At 42.4% G+C, this 27,124-nt stretch overlaps 2 protein-coding genes across 4 annotated transcripts in view; one reads left to right on the forward strand and one right to left on the reverse strand.

Annotated features, from left to right (window-relative positions):
* Positions 1-12,960, reverse strand: part of LOC139449351 (inverted formin-2-like) — a 134,554-nt gene extending 121,594 nt beyond the window's left edge. Inside the window, exon 1 of one of the 2 annotated variants that reach the window (XM_071230677.1) lies at positions 12,934-12,960. In XM_071230677.1, coding sequence (XP_071086778.1) covers positions 12,934-12,939 — 6 coding nt within the window. In that variant the 5' untranslated portion in view covers positions 12,940-12,960. Of the gene's footprint in view, positions 1-4,282; positions 4,482-12,933 lie in introns of those variants that run through there. The other variant, XM_071230676.1, reaches the window with a different exon arrangement.
* Positions 12,961-14,387: 1,427 nt separating this feature from the next.
* The window catches only part of LOC139450132 (motile sperm domain-containing protein 2-like), a 31,361-nt gene continuing 18,624 nt past the window's right edge, over positions 14,388-27,124 (forward strand). For both annotated transcript variants that reach the window (XM_071231791.1, XM_071231792.1), the window contains exons 1-6: positions 14,388-14,416; positions 14,508-14,562; positions 18,830-18,991; positions 19,697-19,783; positions 21,626-21,780; positions 22,962-23,022. In XM_071231791.1, the coding sequence (XP_071087892.1) occupies positions 14,402-14,416; positions 14,508-14,562; positions 18,830-18,991; positions 19,697-19,783; positions 21,626-21,780; positions 22,962-23,022 (535 nt within the window). In that variant the 5' untranslated portion in view covers positions 14,388-14,401. The remainder of the gene's footprint in view (positions 14,417-14,507; positions 14,563-18,829; positions 18,992-19,696; positions 19,784-21,625; positions 21,781-22,961; positions 23,023-27,124) is intronic.

Consider the following 27,124-nt stretch of genomic DNA (forward strand, 5'->3'; position numbering starts at 1 on the left):
ATGCTCTCAGCACCATACGCTCCATATTTGGTCAACACCTAGGACCTATGTCACTCTGCGGTCTCCTCAACTCATCAATTAAGCTGTTACGTGATATAAATGAAGTTAGTGTAATGTTCTACTGGCGTTCAACCTATTAACATTTTCACATCTTTAGTTTCAAACGTTGTCATGACGCCCGAGGTACGTCCTTATTTAACGAGAGTGGGTTTGGCTCGTGCTGCAGGTTGAACAGGATTTTCTAGTTTTCAGCAAAGTTTCATTAAAAAAAAATACAATAAAATTTTTAAAAAGCTGCGACAGCCGTCGTTTATACATCGTGTTGTTTCCTGAAATGTAAGTAAACATTACCCCTAACAGAGGTCTCCAACGTCTTGAGGTGGTGGTGGTTAACGTCGCGTCCAAGATTATTGTACTTATACAGCGACGTGCAAGCACGTGTGTGTGTGGCTGCTTGTACTTGTCCGAACTGATGCCGATTTATAATGTCAACCCACTGAGATACCATGTCGCAGTTTAACATGAATACCCCACTCAGACACAGTATACTGACTCCGAGCCGACCAGTCCTTGTTTTAGCCCCTTAACTCCGAGGGTCAAACAGGGTAACAAGAAGTACCATCCTGTAAAGTCTTTTGGTATGACGCGGCCGGGGAACGAACCCCGGACCTTCCGCTGTCCGGGCGGAACCTCTACCACTAGGCCACGGAGACGGTCTCCACCGTCACCCGAATACCCATGACACGAATTTAATCTTGACGAGTTCATAAGGTACAAAGACCTTTTCGGTGACATGTTTGCGTGTGACAATTGAATCTATCTTGTGACCACCAGCGGACGTTCAGCTTGGTAAATCGAGACAAGCAATCGATGTGTGATTTCTTTTACGAGCAAAGACTTAGGTGCTCACGGATACGAATCACGAACCATAAACAGGGCGAATCTGGAATTCATGATCACAGGGTTCTGGCACGACTAGGGGAGGCAACTCCGTGCAGCGAATTGCGGCGCCTTAGGCCATCTGGTCATACTTCCTTTATGGGTGTGTAAGGGGCAGGTATGCATCTGATGATGCGAGGTTTGTGCGCACGTCCCAAGTTTCCTACTGATTATGGACCTTGGTTTCACCAGTACTGTGCATGCGGATTTCACTGAACTACTGGCCACACTCACTCACCCAGGGGGCACGGGGGGCCCAGTCGTCTAAGGCGCCGCGATTCGCTGTGCAGAGTTGCGTCCCTTGGGCACGCCAGAAACCTATGATTGTGGGTTCGAATCCCGGTTCGCCCCGATTATGTTTCTAGGTTTGTCAGCACCATACCCGTGCTCGTGGGTTTCACCGAAGTGGTAAACGTCTGAGACCTGCATCACTTCGGGCTTTCCTCCCACATTAAGCTGACACGCCGTGATGTAACTGGAATACTGTTAAAAGCGGCGTTAAACCCAACTCACTCACACTCATCCAACCACCACAGTATGGCTTTACGCCGCTTTTAGCAATATTGCAGCAATATCACGGCGGGGAACACCAGAAATGGGCTTTCCACATTGTACCCATGTGGGGAATCGAACTCGGGCGTGACGAGCGAAAGCTTTAACCACTAGGCTACCCCCGACCAAATCTATGTAAGAGGCGTTGATTGCATATTTAGATTCCAATCCGTGAACATTATTTTGTTATCAATATTCATTGGTAAGAAGGCTGTATCATAGGTGAATATTCTTTTTTTCATTTCGTTTATGTAAGTGCTTCCATGTGACAAAAACATTTCAATGCGCTGTTTCGCCTTGTCATTTAAAAAATATTCCCCTTTGAACTATATTCGACTTCAATTTTTAGAAACTTAAACGTTTGATGATTAACTGCAACACTCTATAGCGGAGGTGTAAATACTGGTTTAAGTAGTGCATTAATAAACACACGGGCGTAGTGAAATACGGACCCACTTATACACACATCGATGAATCAGATGTTGTAAACCCCATACTGGAGACATTACAGTCTGTAACAGCGGCAACCTGCATGCCCTTTGAACGTGGGAGGGTTGGGGCGTGTGTCACTCTAACCTAGTTGTAATTTAAAATTGAATGCAGATTTAGTTTGTACATGGTACACAATTTGGATTAACTAAGAATCTTATTAAAATTATATATATAGAATAAAAAAATTAATATTTTGTCTCGTTAATCTTTTCTTGTAATTTTTTCGTTTTGTTTTCTTGGGGGATGTGGCAAAGTGATTTTACGCCATGATGAGCGATCGACATTGTAACAATGTGTAAAATCGAATCTGTCTTTGTCGTGAAGAGAGATCGCTTTAACCACATGACTACCCTGCTTCAACAGTATGATCAAGGTCTTCAGGGGACCATATATCACATGGAGGTTACACAAATAAACGGATGGAACACAACTGAAGCTAGTGGGAGATTATCCCCCATCAATGAGACCGTCTATGGGGGACAGCTGTCGTGGGCGTCAGCGCGTATATTGTACTTGTGATGTTCGAGAGTTCTGAACACGGACACAACTTGCAAACAGGGAAAGATTTTGACCTGTATATCCGCCAGTTGTAACCCCTTTCTCCTCCAATAGTACAGGTGACCCGTCGCTTAGTCCTGCGCCATGACTATAGGATATATATAATATATGTTGTTTTTACTTACTACAAACCTCGGTAGGTCTAAGACTAAACCAAGTCTAGTTTCCTTGATTCCACAGCAGAGGAAAGGTTCTTTTAAAAACAAAATTTGCAAATATTTTGAATAAATGTTTTCATAGGCTAAGTGTTAGTCTAACTGTAGACTTAACGTTTGGGGCTAGGTTTGGGGTAGTTTTAATTCAGTAGTTACTGCATGTACGAGAAAAACTATTAGGCGGGTCACATTGGTTAACTATAACATAACGTAATGTTTCTGTCGTCGTGACAATTAAAAATCCACATGTTCGCATTATTCACACTACTTTATATGGCATATTGTCTTACAAATTACATGGGAAGTTCATAATTTGCACAGCGTATACCTTCATTGCCCTTACGATGACTCGGATATCAAGTATATGTAACAAATATATACATTATTAGACATTTTACGGTATTATGTTATTAGTTAACTGTATATTAACCTCCAGTATACATACAGGTTATACTCAGATATTGATGATGTCACGGACGTTGCCACGACTCGTGTCAAGGTACATCGCGCATGCGCTTACATGAGGGCAAATCCCTTCCAGTTCCAATAACAGTAGCTATCAGCACAGGGGTAGCTATCAGCACAGGGGTAGCTATCAGCACAGGGGTATGAAACTATACGGTTTCAGTTTCGTATCCAAGTGACGAGATTGATTCGTTAAAAGCCGATATCGCTGCAGTATCAGCTCTTGTGTTACCAACAATACCAAAATGGCTGGGGAACCAACAAGAGACCAGAGTGAGTGAGAGATATTGGAATTCTTGCTGAAGTGTCTATTGCCTTCACATGTGAGTGAGTGAGTGAGTCAGGTTTAACACCGCTTTGAACTGTATTCCAGTTATATCACGGAAAGCCCGAAGTGATGTAGGTCTCAGACGTTTCCCACTTTACTTTGGTGAAACCCACGAGCATGGGTATGGTGCTGACAAACCTAGAAACATTATCAGCGCGAACCGGAATTCGAACCAACAATCATAGGTTTCTGGCGTGCCCAAGGGACGCAATTCTGCACAGCCCCCAAAGACAATATCCCATTGGTTATGAGCACCAACGTGAAGGATTAAACACGTGGTAACTATTTACTTACAGGTTATCTCAGCAACACATTTTACCTCATTGTGACGGAGAATGAACAACGATTAAACATTAAACTATCTTCTCAAAACATAACCCAACCACACATATTACCTCGCAGTCTGAGAGAGAATGGCGATTAAAACAATTGACAACTATCTTCTCCCCAAAAGATAAAAAGCATTATATTGTATCTCGCTGTCAAAGAGTAAATAACAACTGTTTCCTCAAAAGTTCACTTAATGACAAATATTAGCTATTTAACATTTAATAACTAAACAGATCTCCGACGAGACGTCAGAAATACTCAAACAGCCTGTCAACATAGCATAGAGGTCATTGATTATGGGGTATATCGTATACATGTATCTACGGACCTAAACAACGGTTATTTAGGTCCATGATATGACTGACATATAACTGTACAATATAAAGTCTTATAATACAAATGTCTTAATGGCACTAAAACTATAAATATATATTACACAATGGTAAAAATATCTCATACTCACCAACAGTGCTATAACCACAATAAGTAACAATCCAATGAGAAGAGTTAGCCATATTGAAGGCATAATGGTCACAGTTGACATCTCTGGGTTACAACTTCATACTGGCGCGAACACTCTCGCCTCTATAATATGTAGGTGTTGAAGTCACGTGCTGGTTCCCGCCAAATCCTGTTGAATCACAGTCGGGGTGGAGACAAATCTAGGTTTACATTCAGTGAGCGCGAAGCAGATGTTGATGGGGAGGCTGAGAGCACGTGACATTCCGGGGGAGAGGGCACGGCCGGGGGAAAGTGACTCAAATAACACAGGACAGGTCATGAATAAATATGCACATTTTGTACACGAGTGGAGGAGTCAGCTATGTATTTTGTTTGAATTACATAATCCGGTTTGTTCTCGAGATTAAAGAACAGCGTTTGAGATGTCCCACGTTATAAGCAGACGACATTTGAATTACACAATTCGGTTTGTTCTCGAGATTGAAGAACAGTTTATGAGATGTCCCACGTTATAAGCAGACGACATTTGAATTACATGATCTGGTTAGTTCTCGAGATTAAAGAACAGCGTTTGAGATGTCCCACGTTATAAGCAGACGACATTTGAATTACACAATTCGGTTTGTTCTCGAGATTGAAGAACAGTTTATGAGATGTCCCACGTTATAAGCAGACGACATTTGAATTACATGATCTGGTTAGTTCTCGAGATTAAAGAACAGCGTTTGAGATGTCCCACGTTATAAGCAGACGACATTTGAATTACACAATTCGGTTTGTTCTCGAGATTGAAGAACAGTTTATGAGATGTCCCACGTTATAAGCAGACGACATTTGAATTACATGATCTGGTTAGTTCTCGAGATTCAAGAACAGCCTTTGGGATGTCCCACGTTATAAGCAGACGACATTTGAGAGTGTGAGGGTGCACGCGGAACTGGTGTCGTTGCGGGTCATTGCTGCGTCACAGCCGCGTTGGAACAAAACATTATACGGCATCGGCACTTTCTTGTCGAGCAGTTTCGGTGTCATAAATCGTCTTATTAATATCCTCATGTTGTTTGTTTGATTTGTCAATTGTTTAACATACCAAAGAATACTCGACGTCCTGTAAATAATCGAGTCTGGACCAAACAATCCAATGATTGATATTGTCAGCAACTTCTTGCAAACCAGCATTGGTTGCTGGGAACCAATTCTAACCGGGATTCAGATAAGAAAACCAGTGATAGAACACATGAACAACGATGAGTGCGACCAACTGACCTCTTCTTTCTAGAAATCCACACGGAGTTGATGCATTAACAGTAACCGACCGGAGACGCTGTCTGCAGATTCTAACAAGCGTAGTAGCTGCAAAAGTGACAACAGTCGTAATGGTAGAAGTAACGGCAATACCACGGTACAGTCTAATGTTGCTGGAGAGTGCGGGTCAAGGGCATGTACCACCTGCAGTAGAGGTCATGGCGCTGACAAACCAATGATAATGAGATTCGAACCCACGCCAGGCGGTTCCCAGTGCGGCTTGATTGCTATCCCTGTCTACTAAATAGTCGTTGTGTTCATGTACACAATTACACCGCGCAAACACGACACTTAATCATAGACGAGAGACAACAACATACACACAACATCATGGAAGTGCAATGGCCGTCTGTGATATAGTGATTTCATATTGTGACAGTGATACACCATTTTCCTCAGGTCCAGGGCTCGTGTGTTAGAACATAAGACACAATCACACGAAGAAAGCAGCTTCTGTACCAGTGACTGAGTGAATATGGTTTTACGCCGCAATATTCCAGCAATATCACGGCGGTGGAAACTAGAAGAAACGGGCTTCGCACATTGTACCAATGTGAGGAATCGAACCCGTGCCTTCGGTGTGACGAGCGAACGCTTTACCCACTAGGCTACCCCACCGCCCTGGCTGTGCTGTACCAGATCAACAAAGCAGGGGGGCACGGGTGGCCCAGTCGTCTAAGGCGCCGCGATTCGCTGTGCAGAGTTGCGTCCCTTGGGCACGCCAGAAACCTATGATTGTGGGTTCGAATCCCGGTTCGCCGCAATTATGTTTCTAGGTTTGTCAGCACCATACCCGTGCTCGTGGGTTTCACCGAAGTGGTAAACGTCTTAGACCTGCATCACTTCGGGCTTTCCTCCCACATTAAGCTGACACGCCGTGATATAACTGAAGTACTGTTAAAAGCGGCGTTAAACCCAACTCACTCACTCACTCAACAAAGCAGAGACGTTAAAGTGTACAGTGTATGTGGTTATGATTGTAACAGTATGCATTTTTGTAAGCGTGCCTGTGTATGTGACTACGTGTTTGTGTATGATTGCGTGCGTGCGTGCGTGCGTGCGTGTCTATGTAAGTAATTTGTCGTGTGTCTGTGTGTTCAGCGAATTTCCTAACTTAACATTAGGCGAGGTGAGGTGAAATGGGGTTTAACGTCGCGTCCAAGATTATTGCACTTATACAGCGAAGTGCATGTACGTGTGTGTGTTTGTGTGGCTACTTGTACTAGTCCGGACTGATGCCGATTTATAGCGCTAGCTCACTGAGATACCATGCCGCAGTTTAACATGAATACCCCACTCAGACACAATATACTGACACCGAGCCGACCAGTCCTTGTTTTAGCCCCTTAATGCCGAGCGCCAGACAGGGTAACAAGAGGTACCATCTTTTAACGTCTTTTGGTATGACGGGCCAGGGATCCAACCCCGACCTTTCGCTCTCCGGGCAGAGGCTCTACCACTAGACCACGGAGGCGGTCTAACTTAACATTAAACACTGTGTAGGTATATGTCTCAATTTAACTTATCCTGATCATGACGTTACACATATGATTTTATATTTAGTGTCTAGAAGACCATACCTGACCAGACCATGCTAGCTCCCTTAATTATGTACAGTGCATATGGTGTTCCTGAGCCACACAATGAGGACCACATTTAGAGAGAACAGCATCATGTTCCGCCCATTCTAAAGGGCTACACGAATCTTTGGCATGTAAATTGTTCACAATTCGCCATTTGTATACAGGATATCAATCTGCCCCTTCAGTAATCGATATGTATACAACACATGAAGAAGACTACGGATTATTCGAAGTTCGATATAACAAACTATTAAATATTTGGCATTACACTTTATAAGTGAAGTACAAATTCCAGTACTTTTTTAAATCGCTGACTTTGTGTGCTGGCGATTAGGAGCCTCAGTCTGAGAGTGTGGGTTCGAATCCCGGATCGGACTGAACCCAAAACAGTACTAGAATTTGTACTTCACTAAGAACGTGTAATCCCAAGTAGAACATTAATTTCATATATGACCACTTTCTAAAAAGGCATTGTGTATTCACAACAAAATATCGGTTATAACAAAGTAAATTCCAATTCTTGTGCTGCAGACTAATCGCCCCGTTCCACAAAGCGATCTTACCGCTGTGGCCTAATGAAAATCATATGGGGCACAATTTAAAGCTGCGAGAACAGGCCGGGAAGGTTATTTTTCTGTGGCCTATACAGGTTTCGCGAGTTTCCTGATACAGAAATAGGTGGTCTACAGACTCCGTGTTTCATAGTTCTACCAGGTCCCCTGGTTTTACAACTTTAAAGTATGTTTGCCAAACACACCAAACATCCTTCAGGCGACGTGGCTTCACAATTGGGTGCGCACGCAGGTCTAGAATCATCCAGTATCCGCGCTGAACTGTACATCTCATCTCAAATAGACCTCACCTCTGTTTGTACCACCGCTGATTGTATTCATAATACAGTAAACTACGGTTATAACGAACACGCTTGTAACGAACTTACGGATATAACGAACTTACTGTTTTGGTCCCGACTATTTGATGTAGTTATGCTGTATATATGCTTATAACGAACTACGGTTATAACGAACTAAAATTAGTAGTCCCTTTGAGTTCGTTATAACCGTACTTTACTGTACATCTTTCGCGAACATTTCCCGTGAGGCGGACCCGTGAAGATCTGGGATAGAATGGGTCTTCAGCCACCAATGCTTGCTGTAAAATGCGACCATGCTTGTCGTAAGAAGCGACTAACGGGATCGGGTGGTCAGGCTCGCTGTTTTCCTTGATGCATGTCATCGTATTCTAATTGCGTGGATCGATGCTCATGTTGTCAGTCACTGGATGTCTGGTCCAGACTCGATTATTTACAGACCGCCATCATATAGCTTGTATATTGCTGAGCGCGGCGTTAAACAACAAACAAACAAACAAAACCTTGAGGCTACCCTCAGCCTAAAACCTATAAATATTCTTGAAAAGCTGTGGATCTTTCGACCTAAACTTCCAAGTTCCATTTATCTAAATTTCCGTCTTCGGCACGGTTATACACGGGACAGTGAGTATATTCCATAATAGTCAATACAATCAGATCCACGACTTATTTGCGTAATTTGTCAAGCCTATTCTACAGATCTTCTGTTGGTATTTTTCTACGGAATTTCCAAAAACGACTAAAATACCATACTCGTTTTCCCCAAATATCAACAGACAATTGACTCTAGTGGCGGCGGGGTTGTCTTATGATTAAAAGGTTAGCTAATTGCTGGTGTTTTCCGCCGTGATATTGCTGGAATATTGTTAAAACCGGCGTCAAACCATACTCACTTAACGGGACTCTAGGCTCGGATCATTTCGCAGTCATAATTCGTATGATTGCAGTCACAGGAGACAATTTGAAAACTGACAAGTTTATGATCATGCCCCTGTATATATGTATAGAGTTTGATGATCTGAACTAGGTAAATAAATAACATAAAACGTCAACGCCAGAGAACAACCAGTCTCGATTATCTGCCACAACAGTGAGTGAGTATGGGTTTAATTACTTGTAATTAAGCTGCAGATCTCATGACCAGTCACACTGAAATAAACAATGGAATGCTGGAATATTGCTAAAAGCGGCGTAAAACCATATTCACTCACTCACTCTGCATCTTCATTATAAACTTTGTGAAATGTTGATGTAGTTCTTTAACTGATGATTATGTAAATATAATAAATTTCGGATTAAACAACTTCGAATAAAGTCGAAAAGACTGCATAAACTTATAATACAATGTTAAATAATCTTATTCAAATATTGTTTATGACCAGCGCATATATATGAAATGGCAAATTTACGAGTAAACCACACTTAAGGCTCTTTGGACATCGGTCCGTCTTACGCTGACGTGAAAACTTCTGTGAAACATTCCACGTCCATGCCGTAAATCTTTAAGTATCTATATCCAGACAAATATTTGACCTGGCTTGAGACCTCAGTGGCAACTTGTAACTTCGTGTAAATATTTCAAGGAGATGTCCTCCAGAATCAGGTTAGGTCAACATGTCGCCCCTTCGCTTGCTCGAGATGCTAATGATCAGGTATTTGTCAAGCAGGGATTGAAACACTAGGCAATGTACTCTGACACACTGCGTGTACCCAGTGTGAATCCTATATCCTGATACTCCAATCATTGTAGGAATCGTGGAGAATATCGTTTAAGAGGCACTGTCGCGAACGCACAAGAACGCGAATTTCTCAAGCAATATCGCTTTCTTCTTGTTTTTAAAAAGTGTACTTTTTATAATTAAACAAATTATCATATAATGGGTAGGTTTCTCGGCAGAATAAAGCCAACGGATAAAAACTATATCTGTTGGGGTCTTATGCGGGTAGAGATGCAAAGGGCAGTTACTCTAGCGGACATACCGATGGATTGCCGCGAAAGGGAAGTAAAAATATTTTTTGTTTTTCGTATATATTGCTTCGCCACTTTTATAAGAAACAGATTTCAGATGGAACTTTATTGGCTACTATCCGACTGACACATCATTCCAGGAAAACCGCAATGTTTCGGTAATGTTTGTGAAAGAGGGAAAGCAATTTTCAAGCACAGAATTAAAGAATGACGTTATATGATAAAGCCAAGGCTCGCTAAATACAATGTTTATTCCTAATGCAGGATATTTGCCATCCCCAAACAGACTCGCGTGATAACCTCTATAAATGCGACATTTGGAAATCATGCAATATCTGACGATTTCGTCCTTTTAACGATGTGATTTCCAAATGAGACACGCAGAGATTGACCCTGAAATCGGTTCGCACAGAACTGAACTGTGGAATCAGTAAATGACAACAAACGATCTATGCCTAGTAGAATCATATGTAAATACACAGATTTAGGCTTACAATAAAAAAAGGCAATACAATGGGTCAAACAATACTTAGTGGGAACAGCAATTAGTTACAGGCCAAAGAATTATTGTAAGTCTTTAAGTGCACTCATGAATGTTCAACATGTTGACACGCTAAATGTCCAGAAAGCGGCCCGTTTCCGTACTTGAATCCAGAATAGTATTGGAAGCCGTCATGAATCATCTTTCAGAGGCAAGGGCGTTAACTGTCTATAAAGGTATAGTTTTCACAGGACTTTTAAAGTCATTTAACGCCCTTGCCTCGAGGATGGCAGCAATTCGATGTTTCCGAACAGGTATCCAATGCGGACTTTGCAAGCCCCTCGGGTAGATACAGCCAGGCGTGTCCCATACAGAAACTTCTAGAACGATGAATCCTGTCATGTACATGCACACAAGGGGAGATAACTCAATTCTAATACAAACCCAACATGGAAAATTCAATTCGCTACTGTTGAAATCTGGCCACGACTGCACTTGATATTTTTACTTGGAGTTCAGTCATTTAAGCTGCCTCTGACAATCGCCACAAATATACCCAAAACAGTCCCCACCAACATCCCGCAGACATAACACAAGTACATTAGCTTGTATTAACTATTCACTATGTTTGTAGTACAGTGAAACCACGATGTCTAGTCTTCGAGACCATCCACAATATATCGAGTTATCAGGAGTTCGAGACTCAAGGTTTACAGATATTAGCGAGACTCAAGGTGCGTGCGATATTATACCCATCTTCCCGAGGCAAGGGAGTTAACTGAGTTTATAAAAGTCCAGTGGAAACTGGACCGAAACTGAAACTGACCGTAAATGTCCAGTAGAAACTGGACTTTTACAGTCAGTTAACTCCCTTGCCTCGGGAAGAGGATATTACATGGTATGCCGAAATGAGCGAGACACCAGGTGCGCCCTAGTTAGACCAAGTGTTTCTGCAAAGATTCTGCCTGAACCATAGAGATTTGTTAAAAGAGTTCGAATAACAGGATTTCGCTTTATATGCAGACCATGCACGCACTTTATAATGCAGGAGGATGAAACCTCAATTTCGTGGAACTCGCCATATTCTTTATGATAAAACAGAGACTGAATCTTTATCCTGTCTGGGGGCCCTGGGCCACAAGCAAGTTGCTATGAAGAAGCCACTCAAAACAGGGTCCCTTTATTATAATTACAAGGGCTTCCGCAGCATTGTACTCATAACTGTTGCAGATGCTTGGTATAAGTTCTTGTATGTTGATGATGGGGCAGAGGGCGGTGCCCCATTGAGCCAGTCCGTCTGTCTCTTGTCATACAACTGTGGGTAGTCTTTTACATATTCTGCTAATTTCATGGTACCCTCATCTGTCCACTTATACTCAGGATTTCTTTCCTTGGACACTCTGATTCTCTTCTTCTGTTTTACTGTGGGCTCTTCTTCACTTGACAGTTCTATTCAAGTCTCTGTAAAAACTTTAAGTTGTGTCGGTGGAACAACCTCCACACTTGAGCAGGAGGAAGGAGGAGAAAGATCCCTCTCCCTGTCTGCAATCTCTGTCTCTTTCTCTGTCTCTGGCCTGTCCTCTTCCTGTCTTTTTTGCACTGGTCTTCCCCTTCTTATACGGACTTTCTCCTTGTAGGGCATGTTGTCCGTTTGGTGGCAAGTTGCAGAATGACCAGGACCCGCTTACATACGCACTGACGCGAGCGCCGTCGTTGCTCATTGGTCGGGAACTACGCGCGAACAATGCGTAAATACTTCGTGAGCAGTTCGTGAATTGCGTGAATGGTTCGTGACGTGCGCGACCTATGCGTGAGCTGGGCGTTCCATGATTACGTGAACAACTTGTGACAACACCCTAACGACCGCACGATCACTCCGCGACACGCTCGAATGCGTGAACCCGACGCGAACAGGCGCGCCCACAACGTGGACAGTTCGTGACCCATGCGTGGCATGGCGTGTCAGAGCGTGTAGTGGATTCCCATGGTACGCATTGACACGCACCGTCGGAAGTGTTCGCGCCGAGTTCGTGCAGTGTTCACGCATGGTTCACGCAAGTGGCACGCACATAGCACGAAAATTGATGCGTGCCAAATTTTTGAACATTTTGAAATTCTCTCTACGACATGGCACGCATCCCCGCACCCTTCACACTCTCCTCACGCTCGTTCCCGAAGACTTTCATCATTGGCACGCCGAAGTGCGAACCATTGAGGGAACAAAAATCGTGCAAGTGTCAGGGTGGCTTTAAGCAGCGAAATCGTAGATGTCGATAGTTGGTGGCAACAACAACGCGCGCGCGCACACACGCACGCACGCACCACATTCACGCAAAAACAAAAGAGATGGCATCTTCGTGGCTATATGTGCATGCATGGTGCGGGCAATTCCGACAGCATCATTATTTCCAAATTAAAGCCTGCTACATTTCAAAGAACTTACCGACATGATGAGACGCTGGCTGTGTGACTGTCCTTCAGTATGCAGCGACACGGAAAGTCATCTCTCTCAAATCTTCAGATATTGACGCCTATCTAACATGACACATGTTTCCGTTTCACATACACTTAAAGTGACATCCAACTCTACGTTTATATACAGCCGTATATCACATTGGGTGGGGAGACCAATGAAACTGGTCACGTAGCCCAATGAGAGAGAAACTGACTGCTAGGTACAAGAAAGTATACACTTGAAAATTTGCCCAAAACAGTACAAACGTTATCAAAACGTTACAAGGCTGAAAAAAGGTCGCCCAAAACACTGCAAACTTAAGGTAAAAAACACAACTCTAAAACCTGCATTAAATACATCACCATCAAATAACCATTTTTGTTTGTTTCATTTTTAGACACCATCAAACGTGGACGTAGGCTATACTTTCTTTTGTAAAAGTGTAAGTTATTATCTTTATGGTTGATCCAGAACGCAGAACAGAGCATTTAAGGTTTAAATACACTAAAACTGCCTGTGTCGTGTAGAATAATGCGTTTAAGATTTTTCTTTCGCGATTAGTCGTATGTGTGTAAGTATTGATATTTATTATTGATAGTCCAGTGGTAAGAGTGTTAGCTTGTTACCCAGAAAACCCACTCGTATCTAAATAAAGCGCCATAAAATCAAACCCACTTTCAGAGCGGCACAGCAGCGATTGAAGCGTTATATATTTCACATATATATTTTTTATTCGGGTCTTTCATTAAAGGGTTAAAATGTATAGGACTCGCTGTTCTTAAAATCATCGTGAACATGTTCTGTCTTCTTTTCGTTCTTCTGAATCATTTCGTTTACAAAAATCTTAAAAATATATAAAAATATCATACATGAACATTTATGGACAACTTGCATATGTCACGATAACAGATTATTTTGTTTCATTGGTCATATTTTACAGGCTTACTGACAAGCCCTGTTGGCGTTTTATTATTATCTTCACACTGCATCTGACAAAACATGTCTGATTTCTCCATGAAACTTACCGAGGGAATTAATGATTCTTAATATATTAACCATTGAACTACGTCAGTGAATAAATATTTTAGGGTGAACGTGTTATACATATCTTTGAAACCAATTAAATGTTTTTGTTGTTATTGGCTTTTTAAAATAATTATTTTGTAATTCTTTTCAACGACTAGCAGGAGAACTTAGCGCCTCACAAATGAGGGTTTCATTTAGTTTGCATGGTCGCGTTGATGGTTACCATGACAGCTACATTTTATCCACACATCAAGGGTTCTTTTGCTTACGGTTATCAAACCATTCGTCTATCTCGTTAATGATAAGGAAAACCTAACGACAGTTTCAAACTGGAGTGTATATGTATTGATCACGCGTAAAGATTAGTTTCACGTGACGATCTCACTGCTGTGACCTTTGAGCCCGGAAGTAGTTGCAAATCAAAACAAAAATGGCGAAGGATGAGGTAAGTCGGCGTTTGTTGGTTTCCACGCGGCTCTGTGTTTTTGCTGTTTCAAACCCGTTTGTATGATATTTTTCGTATTCTAATGTTTCAGCTAACCACCGAAAACATTGACTATGTTCGAAAAGGATTCGAGAAGAAATATGCAGGTGAGACGAGTTGGAACAATTGACAAGTCTCAAAGATTAGCCTACTGCAATTTTCTTATAACAGTCGTATGATCTCGTTAAGTAGTTTCAAACGTTTGGCAAACTCGACCATAGTCCGTGGATACTGATGAGCTCAGCATGTTTTATTTCTTTGATATCTCATCAGAAGCTGGTAACTGTTGTACTAAAGATATGAATATTACTTAGGTTAGAATGTATTTTGTATTTTGCAATTGATATCACGGACTTGTATTAGGTCCGTGTTGATATAGATCTAGATCTAAATTAAATGTTATGACAGGGATGTGTAAAGTTCTGCAGGGTGTTTCCTTGTGATTTGGGTGCATTGGTAGAATCTGTTAACCACCCAATAGTATCATCAAAACTAGATGCATCTCAGAAAAATTATTTAGCATTTTTAGTATTGCCTGCCAATTCGAACCTTAGGGTTAGTCGTGTAAGGATAGGTTATAGGGCTGTGACGAGTCTAAATGTACTACCCGGGTACCCACCTCCCTATTACCCGACCCTACCCGGGTACCTGCTGCAGTCTCAAGAGATAGGTAAAACATGTCCGATTGGGAATATATTGACCGCACTCCTGTCAAAATAAATTATGATACACGTATAAACCGATCTGGTCATGCATACACTGAAGATGACTGATGTTTTATCATTATGCAAACATATAAAGTCAAAAGGAATGTGTGCAAAGTCAGAAAGAAATGTGAACATTTATCACTTATAGTGTAACCATAGAGTTCAAGATAATTTTTGCCATTAAAAAATAATATCACGTGACTAACTACGAGTCTGGGTAGTCCTGTGGGTACCAGAGTTACCCTTCCCAGCCCTAGTAGGTTTCCCATAATCTTGCCAAGCGCTACGATGGGTCGTGACTGGTGGAACCTATCGCTGCTCTCTGCTTCCTTAATTCTATCCTAAGCCCTAAGATCCTTGAATGAAAATAGAGGTGAACCTATATTCTATAGCGATATCCGATACATGTAGTTGTCAGCATGCTCAGCTACAAAGTTTTACGCGACTCACAAATGTGCATCCAGTATGCACAAATGTAGAGAATTGACACAGAAAAAAATATACTGCATTCTGAATGATGTAGAATAATATTCATTGTACCTTCAGTGCATCAACACCGGTTATTTTTGTCTGTTATTTCATCCATCAATCATAACCACTGTCCACATGATCATTGATTCATTACAGGATGTAGGTAACTGTCTAAACAAACAGTACACAAGACCATTACATTACTTTACAGGAAAGCCACATTGGGGGTCCAGGGGACCTCCACTTTTGTAAGTCATGTTAAAACCCTGAGCTCACCCTGTATTAGGAGACTATGTCCACTAGGTGCACATCTACCATGCAGGGACCGCCTCCGTGGTCTTGTGGTAGAGCGTCCGCCCGGAGAGCGGAAGGTCTGTGTGGATCCCCGATCGCGTCATTCCAAAAGACATTAAAAGATGGTACTTGTTGTTACCCTGTCTGGCGCTCGGCATTAAGGGGCTAAAACAAGGACTGGTCAGCTCGGTGTCAGTATACTGTGCCTGAGTGGGGTATTCATGTTAAACTGCGGCATGGTATCTCAGTGAGCTAGCACTATAAATCAGCATCAGTCCGGACTAGTACAAGCAGCCACACACACACACACACGTGCATGCGCGTTGCTATATAAGTGCAATAATCTCGGGCGAGACGTTATACCCAATTTCACCTCACCTCTTCCATGCAGGAGAGCAAAATGACCCGTCAATCACCATGATTATGGCCATTAATGTGTGACTTGATATTCCTAGGAGTAATCTAGACCTGTGGCTTTTGTGATCTCAAATGAACCGCCCTTGATTTCATAAACACTTTACCGACCTACCAAACATCGATATAAGGAAATGGGTAAGGGAGGATTTGCCGTCGCTAGTTTTAGTGGACATGAAAACATTGCTTTCCATCCAAAAGATGTTTGAGGGCTTTCTTTTTCATGTAAGTTTTTCAATGTTGCATTTTCTCACAAACTCCATTGTAGTCAGTGGGACTGGCCTCCATGCTGTTGAGATCGCCAACCCAACATTGACACTGATTTGTAACTCGCAATCTGATTGGTCCATTGGACTGAGTAGTGTAGCAAATCAAATTGGCTAATGAAAATCAAGGGCAGGTAATTTGAGATCGCTAATACCACGTGAATGGGTTAGTGTAGGTTTACTGAAATGCAAGACCTGGAGGTATAGAGGATGTTCTTTTACATGATAAAAGAGCAGTGACCCAGCTAATTCACAGCTATACACCAAGTTTTCCTTATCATGCTTACATAATTACAAACCGGACATTATTACAACCGAGATTTACCTTGATCAGTATACTTGCTGTGTCCCGGGGACTCTCAGTAATAAATCATTGGGATCCCAGGCTCTAGGGGGGGGGCACGGGTGGCCCAGTTGTCTAAGGCGCCGCGATTCGCTGTGCAGAGTTGCGTCCCTTGGGCACGCCAGAAACCTATGATTGTGGGTTCGAATCCCGGTTCGCCCCGATTATGTTTCTAGGTTTGTCAGCACCATACCCGTGCTCGTGGGCTTCACTGAAATGGTAAACATCTGAGACCTGCATCACTTCGGGCGCCGTGATATGACTGGAATACTGTTAAAAGCGGCGTTAAACCCAACTCACTCACTCACTCACTCAGGCTCTAGGATGACCACTGTACGACAGCAAATGAAATAAATAGACAGTATGTGTGAAGCGATTGATCATATGTTAATTTTGATTTCCTTGTTTGAGCCGAAACTTAGTGTTAGAGTGAAGACAATTTGACATGGACTGTCCAAAAATTTGGACAAAATTTGTTATCACAACAGAAATACCTGAAATATCTTACACGCATGCGTCAATTTCATTGGTTCAGTCATTCCAACATGCATACTCTCATGTCCAGCGGGACTCACAGAATATAAACATAGAGTTAGTGAACAATGAGATACAACATGTACAAGATAACAACTTATGTGCTATATCTGTTATACCATATGTTAAATTAGAACTTGTTTGAAGTTCAGTCAGGTCTTGTTAATCCGACACTCGTTAATCCGACAATCAGCTTTATCTGACACTAATGATGAGAACCCTTTAAATCAGTACTCTTTAGACCTGTTAATCCAACAGTGTCTGCATTTGTACACAGACAATGTAACGTAGCCATTGTAACTAATATCACTGTCAATTTAAGGAATTTTTCCAAGTGTAATCATTCCACTGAAGTTTGAAATATTGACAAAATAGCAAAACAATCTTGTTAGAATCTAGAAAACTACATTTTTAGCAATTTTTAGCTGGGCATTGTTTATATTTTGTTTATCAAGGCATGAAATCTTTCCCGAATTGTTGGTGATACTGTTTCAAATCTGCCGGGATTAATGTTTGGTTTGTTTGCACTTGTTGTAGGTTAGCAAGTTAAATAGTAACATTTTTAGAAAGAAAATATAAATGATCACTGCTTCAAATTAAGTGGCATTGTTGACAATGACTTCCAGTTTGCAACTTTAGCCACAAGTCCAAAGCCTGTGTCTTGTAAAATGTCTTGTCCATATCCTGAATCTGTAATCTACTAAAATGATGCAAGAATTCATATTCAGGCAGGTGAACACTAAGGGTTTGGGCACAGACTGGAATTACAAGGATTGTGACCCCATCATCAGTGTTGGAAGTCTATCACTTTCACCATTTGTTGGTGTATTGAAGGCCCTGCAATAAAAGGCGACTATGCTTGTCGTAAGAAGGCGACTAAAGGGAGCTGGTGGTCAGGCTCGCTGACTTTGTTGATGCATGTCATCATATCCCAATTGTGTGGATTGATGCTCATGATGTCAATCACTGGATTGTCTGGTCGAGACTCAATTATTTACAGATCAGCTGTTAAACAACAAACAAACAGAAAGAAATAGAGTTTCGTCACTTTGATTTCAACTTAACCAGTGTTATGAACTGGAAATTCGAATCACATTCTTTGATGTAATGCATGCTAAAATTAACGAAATAGTATCTTTGATTTGTATAGGATGTGGGTGATTCTGTCCAAAGAATTTGGCCCAGTCCATGGGTCTGTGTGCTCATTTCTGGAGTCTCCCGCCGTGATATTGCTGGAATATTGCTAAAAGCGGCGTAAAACCATACTCACTCAGTCACCCATGGGTCTGAATTTTTGCCTCTTGTCTGATACTTGTGTGTTAATCATGGTGCTGTCATCTCCTAGACAACCTGAAGAAGAATGATGTGTATGACAAGCGAGATGTAGACAGATTGAAGGAGAGCGATGATTATGTCAAGACATTCATGAGAGGCAAGGAGAGGCTAGACGAGGCGGTTGATCTGGTCCATGAGTCACTGAAGTGGAGATTAGATTGGCATATAAATGGTAAATATTGGCAGCATGTCACTGAAGTGGAGTGGAATATTTATTGTAAATATTGGCAGCATGTCACTGAAGTGGGGTGGGATATATATGGTAAATACTGGCAGCATGTCACTGAAGTGGGATGGGATATATATGGTAAATATTGGCAGCATTATAACTGAAGTGGGGTGGGATATATATGGTAAATATTAGCAGAATGTCACTGAAGTGGGATGGGATATAACTGGTAAATATTGGCTGCATTATAACTGAAGTGGAGTGGGATATAACTGGTAAATATTGGCAGCATGTCACTGAAGTGGAGTGGGATATAACTGGTAAATATTGGCAGCATGTCACTGAAGTGAAGTGGGATATAACTGGTAAATATTGGCAGCATGTCACTGATGTGGAGTGGGATATAACTGGTAAATATTGGCAGCATGTTACTGAAGTGGAGGTTAGATGGGGCAAGTAAAGTGGAGTTGAGAGTGAAGTGGTATATCAATGGTAATATTTTGATCTTATACAAATAGAAAGCATATTTGTCAGGCTCTCTTGTCATCAGGTTTCTCAGATTACCTTTCTTGAAATAGCTGCCAACTTGATAAAGCATAAGACAGGAATCACTCACACACTCATGAGATTGCAGAAAGGGTCTTGGCAAGGTTCTCCCCCGTGATGCTGTTGATGATGTTGAATTTGGTGATGATGTTGATGTTCCAGATGTGACCGAGGACAGCTTTGACAGATGGGTGTGGGACAAAGGGGCCTTATTTTTCCATAACGTAGACAAGGATGGCCACAAAATCTGTAAGTATGCAGTGTAACGTTGCGTATCAGGTAGCTTATAATTATATTTTTGTTGCTGTTCCAAGATTATTCACAGCATTTGGTCCATGTTCAAAATTATGGATTAATGCCTATAAGAGTGTATTGTATACCTCATCACTGGGGGCAGGTGTGGCACAGTCTTCTTCGCTTTGCAGAGTTGCATCCCTTTGGTGTACCAGGAACCTATGATCATGGGTTCGAATCCCATATTTGCCCTGATTGTGTTTCTTTCTTTGTCAGCATCATACCTGTCAAATAAGTTCACCAAAGTTAACACTTCATGCTGACACACCGTGATATAACTGAAATACTGTTCAAAGCGGTGTTAAACATGTTAAATTAAACTTACTCACACACTAATATCAAGGTAAAGAGGTGACTCATATTCCCTGCTTAACAATGCTCAGGCAACATCTCGGTAGAATGTTATCACTGGTGTTAATGGTCTGTGCTGTAGAACAAAAACTTGCAGACTCCAGATGGATTTGAAAGGGCATCATTTCTGCCCCGACAGAGATGCATTGTGAAACCCTGGATGAAACCCCTCCGTCGTGCAGCTAGATTCTAAAATGTAACAATGCATGTTCTTGCAGTGTCTACCTGGGTGTGTCTCCACAAGTAGGACACTGCCCAGCTAGATTCTACAATGTAACAATGCATGTTCTTGCAGTGTCTATCTGTGTCTCCACAAGTAGGACACTGCCCAGCTAGATTCTACAATGTAACGATGCATGTTCTTGCAGTGTCTATCAGGGTGTGTCTCCACAAGTAGGACACTGCCCAGCTAGATTCTACAATGTAACAATGCATGTTCTTGCAGTGTCTACCTGGGTGTGTCTCCACAAGTAAGACACTGCCCAGCTACATTCTACAATGTAACGATGCATGTTCTTGCAGGGTCTACCTGGGTGTGTCTCCACAAGTAGGACACTGCCCAGCTAGATTCTACAATGGAACAATGCATGTTCTTGCAGTGTCTACCTGGGTGTGTCTCCACAAGTAAGACACTGCCCAGCTACATTCTACAATGTAACAATGCATGTTCTTGCAGTGTCTACCTGGGTGTGTCTCCACAAGTAGGACTCTGCCCAGCTAGATTCTACAATGTAACGATACATGTTCTTGCAGTGTCTAACTGGGTGTGTCTCCACAAGTAAGACACTGCCCAGCTACATTCTACAATGTAATGATACATGTTCTTGCAGTGTCTAACTGGGTGTGTCTCCACAAGTAAGACACTGCCCAGCTACATTCTACAATGTAACGATACATGTTCTTGCAGTGTCTAACTGGGTGTGTCTCCACAAGAAGGACACTGCCCAGCTAGATTCTACAATGTAACGATACATGTTCTTGCAGTGTCTACCTGGGTGTGTCTCCACAAGTAGGACACTGCCCAGCTAGATTCTACAATGTAACGATACATGTTCTTGCAGTGTCTACCTGGGTGTGTCTCCACAAGTAGGACACTGCCCAGCTATATTCTACAATGTAACAATGCATGTCCTTGCAGTGTCTACCTGGGTGTGTCTCCACAAGAAGGACTCTGCCCAGCTAGATTCTACAATGTAACGATACATGTTCTTGCAGTGTCTAACTGGGTGTGTCTCCACAAGTAGGACACTGCCCAGCTACATTCTACAATGTTATGATACATGTTCTTGCAGTGTCTAACTAGGTGTGTCTCCACAAGTAGGACACTGCCCAGCTATATTCTACAAGGTAACGGTACATGTTCTTGCAGTGACTATCCGGGTGTGTCTCCACAAGAAGGACACTGCCCAGCTAGATTCTACAATGTAACGGTACATGTTCTTGCAGTGACTATCCGGGTGTGTCTCCACAAGAAGGACCCCCAGACCCTGCCCGTCATCAAGCGGTTGTTCTCCTATCACCTGGAGCAGCACTTCAAGGAAACGCCACACGAGCAGGTGGTCATCATGTTCGACATGCAGGATGCTGGACTCTCTCACCTGGTCAGTGACACCTGTCTCCCCCTGGGGGGATTCTGGGGCAGAATACGTCCATGTGACCCCCTGCTTGTCTCCTTTGTCAATTCCTGAATGTCCTGTCATCCAACCAATCCAATCCAATTTCGCATGTGAAAGTCTGAATGTGTTTTCTGATCTTGTAACATTGGAAAGGTCAACAGGGGGTATTCCGAATTACATTTACGTGCTGTAAGACTTATTCCGTCAAAATCCTTGTCTATGTCTCGCTTCAATGGGATAAACATACAATCACGGCCATCTATTAGATATTCCAGAGGGTTTTTTAGTTCTGTTTTCAAATTTTGAATCAAAAACATTTTCAAAATACTTTTCAAGTTAAGTCTGGAATGGAAGTTGTCAGTTTGAAGCTTGTGCCTTCAAGCTCCAGAAAGCTGCTTTCTGATTTGCTAGTGTTGACTTCCTGTTAGTCTTTTCAAAGTTTGTGTGATTCACTCTGGGTGGTGATCAGGCTCGGTGACTTGGTTGATTATATAATGTCATCATATCTCAAGTACCTGGATCGTTGTCATGATGTCAGTCACTACATTGTCTGATCCAGACTTGATTATTTACATCCACATAGCTGGAATATTGCTGAGTGAACACCAAACTAGGCTGGGACGATACACCAACTGAGATCTGATGCATATCACGATATCTTGCTCACATTCCGATATGAATCACGATACTTACATTTGCTCTTATCTGTGGTGCATAAGCCATCTTTTTCATAGACAGGATGGCCAAATACCTGGCACACTAGTTGTCAGTGTCAAGTATGGCGCAGTGGATGAAAATATTGATGTTTTCATATTCATTTTCACTAGTAATTAGTGGTTGGTGTAACATTTATTAAATAATACATTTTTAACAGTTTTTAATACAGAATCAAATACTTTCTACTTAGTGTGCGATTGTGATTGAAACTTGTATTGAGAAGAAAAAAATTGCGATCCACCGACGCATCATGTATCGTCCCTCTACTATTAATTCCAGAATAAATCAACATTCACTCACTGTGTGATATATAAAAATAATTCTATAGAAACTGTTACCAATGGAAGTGCTGCAGTGTGGTATGGTATCCATGACATAACCCTAATCTGTGGATCCCCACACCCTGAAGCAGCCTTGTTTTGCTGATGATGATGTTGTGATGCTTGCAGGACATGGACCTCGTGAAGTACGTCATCAACAGCTTCAAGTACTACTACCCGTGTATGCTGGGTGAGATCTTGCTCCTTACTCTGGGAGGGGGGGCTTGGGGGGGGGACATTATGGGTGCCTCGATCTTGCTTTGATCCTGGGTGCACGGGTGGCCTAGTCATCTAAGGAGCCGCAGTTTGCTGTGCAGAGTTGCGTCTCTTGGGCACGCCAGAAACCTATATTTTTTACTTATCCTGCATTACTCCTTAATGCATTCACTGCTTACTTACGACAACTAGAAGGACAGCGCTGCGAAGGTCCTGGGTGAAGAAATAAAGTTGTTGTTCTCAAGTCCCAATCAGTGGCCTTCCGTCGCTGTCCTGTGACCTTGATGACACCTAAGGTCATCTTCACATCACTTCTTGTCGCAGCACAGCTAGGACGTGTCCAAGCGGAGCTCTCCTTTTGGATTAACTTTAGACCTTCAGTTTGTCTACAATCTTAAAAATTGATCTGCGATGGGTGATGTATTCTTTTCATATTACTTTCACAATGTTGTGTAGTTTTATGTGAATTAATTAGGCGTGTAAAGACTCTTGTCTTTTTTCCCGCCAAATTATTGTTGTTCGCCGCCATTTTGAATTGTGTTACAATCGTTTGCCTGCCAAGGTAGTCATATTGTTTACAATTCTCAGCTACGTATGTATAACATATTCTTATGTTCGTAAATACTACTAGCTGTGGCGTAACAGTGAGTTGCGTATACTCAAATTATTGTATACTTTTTCAACTCGTTAAAAATATGGTTGCCGATAGATTAATATCAAATCTACGGCATTCTTCCAGTCCCGCTTTATCAACAATTCTTTTATTGCGTACCTATGTTTATGCGATTAAATTGTTTTTTGTTGGTCATTTTGGTTTACATTGAGTTGCGTATATGAACTATTGTATACTCTTGCAACTCGTAGTTTTGCCGATAGATTATTGTTCAATTCTATGGCATTATTCCAGTACCGCTTCATCAACAATGGCGTAATTGTGTAACTTATGATTGAGCGTGGTACTAATTGTCGTGGGAAAAATCTTACAAAGATTATCATCCACGTTGTTTGGTCTGTACGCAGATGTGCTCTCCAAACCCTAAATGAAAATATAAATACCCTTGGTTTACAATTAGTTGCGCATACAAAAATATTGTATACCTTTGCAACTCATAATTTTGCCGATAGATTAGTGTTCAAATTCTTCGGCACTCTTCCAGTATTGTCTCATCAACAAGGGTTTAATTGCATAACATACCTTTGAGCATTGTACTAATTGTCGTGGAAAAAACCTTACAAAGATTATCATCCACGTTGGTTGGTTTGCGCGCAGATGTGCTCTCCAATCTCTAAATGTAAATAGCCTTGGTTTACATTGAATTGCGTATATATAAATATTGTATACCCTTGCAATTCGTATTTTTGCCTATAGATTACTGTTCAATTCTACGGCATTCTTCCAGTACCATTTCTTCAATGGTTTAATTGCGTAACTTATGTTTGCGTGGTGTACATATTGTCGTGGAATATTCGCCCAAAGCTCTTTATCCACGGTCCTAGGCATGCACGAAGATGTGCTCGCCAAAATTCAAAATGTAATTTTTGTGTAAATCTCTAATCCAACGAGTTTACTATATAAAAGCAGATTACTCACAATCATAATTTGCAGTTATTCCGTCGTGAGACGAGAGGAATGTCACTATCGCAGAATAGCGAATGACATGGTTCGGTCATTACCACCCAACCGTTATTATCGGCAGGTATTATGACGCCTGTGACTGCAGAAGTACACCATCCACCGAAATCAACAATACCGGAGGATTTTGTGAGTATCGTAACTGCTCTTATTTTTCAGCCGCCAGACACTTCCAGATACATGTGAGGTCGGCGACAGCACCAGCGTATCAAGATGCTATGATGGGGGTAGATTAGACGCAAACCTTGATCCAGTCAATACTTTTGAGCTTTGTGTCTGATTTATCTGCGCCGAGCGCAGCGTCTGACTGCTACCCAAGCGCTCTTATCACGCAAGCGACGCACGATCAGCTTAGCGCTGTTCCAACATATCCAGCATAGACCTGCGCCGAGCGCAGCGTCTGACTGCTACCCAAGCGCTCCTATCACGCAAGCGACGCACTATCAGCTTAGCGCTGTTCCAACATATTCAGCATAGACCTGCGCCGAGCGCAGCGTCTGACTGCTACCCAATGCGCTCCTATTACGCAAACGTCGCACGATCAGCTTAGCGCTGTTCCAACATTCCAGACCTGCGCTGAGCGCAGCGTCTGCGTACCAATCAAGGTCTCTACAATGACGTTAGCCCAAGGCTTACAGTGTACTCGGTTACGTAACCGGCACATGATCAGCTTAGCACATGTACCCGATTGGGAAGCAGACCATCTCGTGTCAGTAACGCCCTCCCCTGATAACAGGGTAAATAAGAGGGAACAGATCGCAGACACGCACGTCAAGTTCCCAAAAAGCTTCGAAAGTCCAAGCGGGTTGGCAAGTCAGGGAATTATAAGCCTTGACGCGCGTTTCTCAGGGAAGACCAGCATTCCCTTACTGAGAAGGGAGTGGCAGAGACAAGTCTCAAGGACAATTTCGTACTTATCGCACTATATCATGGTGTCCGTATACGGGTAGAGATAACCCCACCGTTGACCACAGTTTGATTGGGAAAATCCAACAGTGACATACTTTTGGTAAGAAGAGCTGTAGAGTGGGTTCACAACCCAGTTTTTACACCGGGGTTTTATCCTCACAACTACCTGGTACTCATGAAGGACCGAGACAAGATGAGAATGATCCACAATCTCTGTGTTCAGCGAACGTTTGACTCTTGATCAGTCTCGACTATCCATCCCAACCGTAGACTTTTCAGGTCCAGTTCATTGGGGTTCACTACCAATGGTAGTATTTCCCATTTGACATGTTAGTGACACTTATGGCTATTTACAGGATTAATGAAGCCAATAACTATCTACACGTGACGAACACTTGGTTCGAGTCGTAGATGGAGGGCGATCTACTGTATCATCAACACATGTCAATAACTGGGATAGACAATCAACGAGACGAAGTCGGGAGTATTCTCCTTCCTATTGACTTCAGTTCATAGGAGACCTGTTCAAGACAGACCAGGATATCCTATCTGTACCGAGGGACAGATGGCACAAGTTTCTACTTCTTTTGTCATCTACTCTACACCAACCACACACACTTTGCCAGTGGCAAGTGTTGCTAGGGTTAATCACCTCTGCACAGGAGTTAACTAGCATGGGCCGCTTACAGCTGTGACCAATTCATTTTTTTCCGGAACCCTTACATCAGGAGTCAGGATCCACTCAAGGCCATCACTCTACCGACTAAGCTAGAGCCTTGCCTCAATTTGTGGCGTTGAATGTCTGCGGAGTCTCTTTATTCGGGTTTTCCCCGAATACACACCTGTTTGTGGACGTCCCCTTTCAGGGGTGGGGTCTTCACTTACAAGACCAGATAAACTCAGGGCTATGGCCCGGCGCTCAATGGAAGTGGCACACAAACAACTTGGAGTTGGAAGCTTTAATTCTGGCTATATCACATTGGCAGAATCAACTACAGTTAGCCCGACTCGCAATATCCACAGACAACAGCACTGTGGTGTGGTGCCTGTGCAATCGGGGAACAACACACTCCCACTCTCTACTTCTAAGGACATTCAGATTTGTTCCATCTAGTGGATCGGCTGTGACTAAAGTTCATAGTTCAGCACATCCCCGGATGTAGAAACAGACTGGCCGATACTTTATCACGTCCAGACAGGGTGGCTCCCACCGAGTGGAAATTTCTCACAGAAGCATTCCAGTTACTGCTTCAGGAATTCAGGCAACCAAACATTGACTTGTTTATTACTTGCCTAGGCCACCAACTCATGACGTATATCTCCCCGTTGCCGGATCCGCAGACTTGGGCGGTGGACGAGTTCAGTATCACTTGGGAAGGGCAAAAAAAAACAAAAAAACTAACACTTTTCTGCCACCACATTTACTTCCCAAGGTGATACAAGGGATCAAGGAGACAAGGTATCTCGATCTCTCCTTTGGTCGCACCCTGGTAACCGGCGAGAGGGTAGTTCGTCAAGCTCGGAAAAATCTAAA

The sequence above is a fragment of the Haliotis cracherodii genome, unplaced genomic scaffold, assembly GCF_022045235.1.
Source record: "Haliotis cracherodii isolate W230 unplaced genomic scaffold, xgHalCrac1.p SCAF_8, whole genome shotgun sequence".
NCBI classification, from domain to species: domain Eukaryota; kingdom Metazoa; phylum Mollusca; class Gastropoda; order Lepetellida; family Haliotidae; genus Haliotis; species Haliotis cracherodii.